Source organism: Morone saxatilis, unplaced genomic scaffold (genome assembly GCF_004916995.1).
Source record: "Morone saxatilis isolate NCDOM2014 unplaced genomic scaffold, NCSU_SB_2.0 Contig17, whole genome shotgun sequence".
NCBI lineage: Eukaryota > Metazoa > Chordata > Actinopteri > Moronidae > Morone > Morone saxatilis.
The window spans coordinates 28560430-28563090 of NW_023339729.1; the positions used below are offsets into that span (position 1 = coordinate 28560430).

Below are 2661 nucleotides of genomic sequence, written 5' to 3' on the forward strand. Positions count from 1 at the left end.
ACACAGAGACACAGAGACACACACACAGACACACACACACACACACACACACACAGAGACACACACATATATATAGAGGACAGGTGAGTGTGTGACCAATGACGACATAGGTACATCAGGTACCCGCATGACGTTGACCTGCGTGCGCGTACGCGTACGCGTAGTCTACGTGTGGGTGGGTTGGGTTACGTTACGTTACGTTACGTTACGTGGGGTTTTCCACAGCAGCGCGGAGCCATGGCGACAGAAATACCTGATATCTGCTCCACGGAGGCTTTAAAGCGGGTTTAACTCAACGAGAAACACACGGTGTGAGTTGTTTAACGGGGAGTTATGTCGTCTGTCAGCGGGTCGCCTGTCAAAGGTCATTCCTGAGGAGAGGTACAAGAAACCTACGTTGTTATTTAACTGGAGGTGTTAACACTAAAGCTAACAGATGCCAGCTGCTCGATGACTAGTTTCGTTCTTGGCATTTTCAGTGTTTGTAACGTGTGTTTGTCAGTTTTAATGCATCTTTTCTGCTTTTAAGAAAGAAAAACAAAAGGGCAGTATATGTTGTTGCTGACCGAGCTGGTGTTGGTAGCTAACGGCGAGCTAGCCACTCACAGCTAACGTCAACATCGATCGATAAGTTCACGTTATCGGGTGTTAAACTACTGAGTTGGTTAATCCATAAGATGTCTGGGTTTCAGTCAGTGTTATCGCTTTCTTTCTGTTCACGCATCGTGAGCAAAAACACGTCCACTGGGTTTAAAAGTAACGTCATGAAGTCAACACTCACAAACTACGAACAATACTTCACAATAAGCTGATGCGAGTTTGATTTTTCTATATTTATATCGTTTCTCGTGTGTGTCACATTGTAAGTTCAAGTAAAGTTTCAAATCCTAAAGCTAGAGTCCAAAGTTTAGCCTCCTAGTCTGAAATAATTTGGGAATAAAGTGATAAATCTGCTGTGCACCAGGTTAGAAATAAACACTGGTTATCTCTAGTTAATGTGCTTTATACAGTTTACAGCCCACGTTTGTTCTGTGTAGACTAAAATCTGCTTTTAATGCGTCATTAATGGAAAGTGAAAGTATTTCTGCTGTTTTGTAAAAAAGGAGGCGATGCAGGTTGCTTTCCAGCACAGCTACAGAGATTTGAATAACAAAGAAGAACAACCAAAAACTTTACACAAGCTCGTGTCTCTTTGTACCACAAAGGAGACGGATGAAAGCTGTTTTGCAGCTCGGATGACTGCTCGCTTTGGTTCATGTAGATAACAGAGGAGGTGTAACAAGGAATATAAACGGAGAATGAAGTCAGATCCAAAGTATATCACCGGCCCAAAAAACACAGTATCTTAAATGTAATCGGTCCCATAGTAAGCGTTAGTTGTTTGAAGTAAAAATGCCAACCAGCGTCTCTAATGTAAAGATTTTCTCTGTTTTATATCTTTGTAAAGTGAGATTAGGTTGTTCGTCGGCTCTGGAAAATCATTTACTTTGGTGGTATTATTATTATATTGTTAAGAAATGAATGACAGCATTGTTTACGTGTGAAATAAATGTGAACTGCAGTATAAACACAGAGAAGCTCAGACTGTAATCGCTTTCTCAGTCTGTTTCTTCCGTTGTAACCTCGTCTCTCCTCTTCCTCAGACTCGGACACGTTGCAGCAGATGGACTGGGATTCGTTCGACGACGGTCCGGCGGCATTAATGGACGACCCCCCTCGCTCCTCTGAACCTCCTCAGCCCTCCACCACCAACATCTCAGAGCATGAATTCTCGTGTCACTGTTGCTACGACATCCTGGTGAACCCCACCACCCTGACCTGCGGCCACAACTTTTGCCGCCACTGTCTGGCTCTGTGGTGGGAGTCCTCTCACAAGAACGAGTGCCCGGAGTGCCGGGAGAAGTGGGAAGGCTTTCCTAAAATCAACATTCTGCTGAGGTGTGCTTTTCACAGCCAGATCATATCAGGGAATGAGTGTTTGACTTTTCTGACCACAGTATTCACATTTCTCTCATGTACAGTAGAGAATAGAGACCTACTGTAACACTGTGTGTGACAGGAGTCTGCACTAATATCAAAATCATGCCTTTAAATATTAATATGGGAACTATAAACCCATTTTTTTAGTGGAACAAAAGAAGTTTTCAGATGTTAAACATTGTCCAAACACAAGCAGCCATAATAAAAAACATACACCGATCAGCCGTAACATTGTGACCACCCGGGCAGCCTGGTGCTCATAATGTTATGCCGCCCCGTATGCAACAAACTGTGATGCTCTTTGTGTGTTCTGACACCTTTTCTGTCAGAACCAGCATTCACTTTTTCAGCAATTTGAGCTACAGTAGCTCTTCTGTCAGATCGGACCACACGGGCCAGCCTTCGCTTCCCGTGTCCATCACTGACCCTTGGTCACCCACGACCCTGTCGTTGGTTCACTGCTTTTCCTTCCTTGGACCACTTTTGATAGGTAGTAACCACTGCAGACCAGGAACAGCCCACAAGAGCTGCACTTTTAGAGACGCTCTGACCCAGTCGTCTAACCATCTCAATCTGACCCTTGTCAAAGTCGCTCAAATCCTCACGCTGCCCATTTTTCCTGCTTCTAACACATCAACTTTGAGAAAATGTTCACTAGCTGCCTAATATATCCCACCCACT

The 2661-nt window shown here is 44.1% G+C and overlaps 1 protein-coding gene across 2 annotated transcripts in view; it reads left to right on the top strand.

Annotated features, from left to right (window-relative positions):
• The first annotated feature begins 196 nt into the window (after nucleotides 1–196).
• The window catches only part of LOC118327159 (bifunctional apoptosis regulator-like), a 337943-nt gene continuing 335478 nt past the window's right edge, over nucleotides 197–2661 (top strand). Inside the window, exons 1-2 of one of the 2 annotated variants that reach the window (XM_035660422.1) lie at nucleotides 197–381; nucleotides 1644–1938. In XM_035660422.1, the coding sequence (XP_035516315.1) occupies nucleotides 1664–1938 (275 nt within the window). In that variant the 5' untranslated portion in view covers nucleotides 197–381; nucleotides 1644–1663. The remainder of the gene's footprint in view (nucleotides 382–1643; nucleotides 1939–2661) is intronic. The other variant, XM_035660423.1, reaches the window with a different exon arrangement.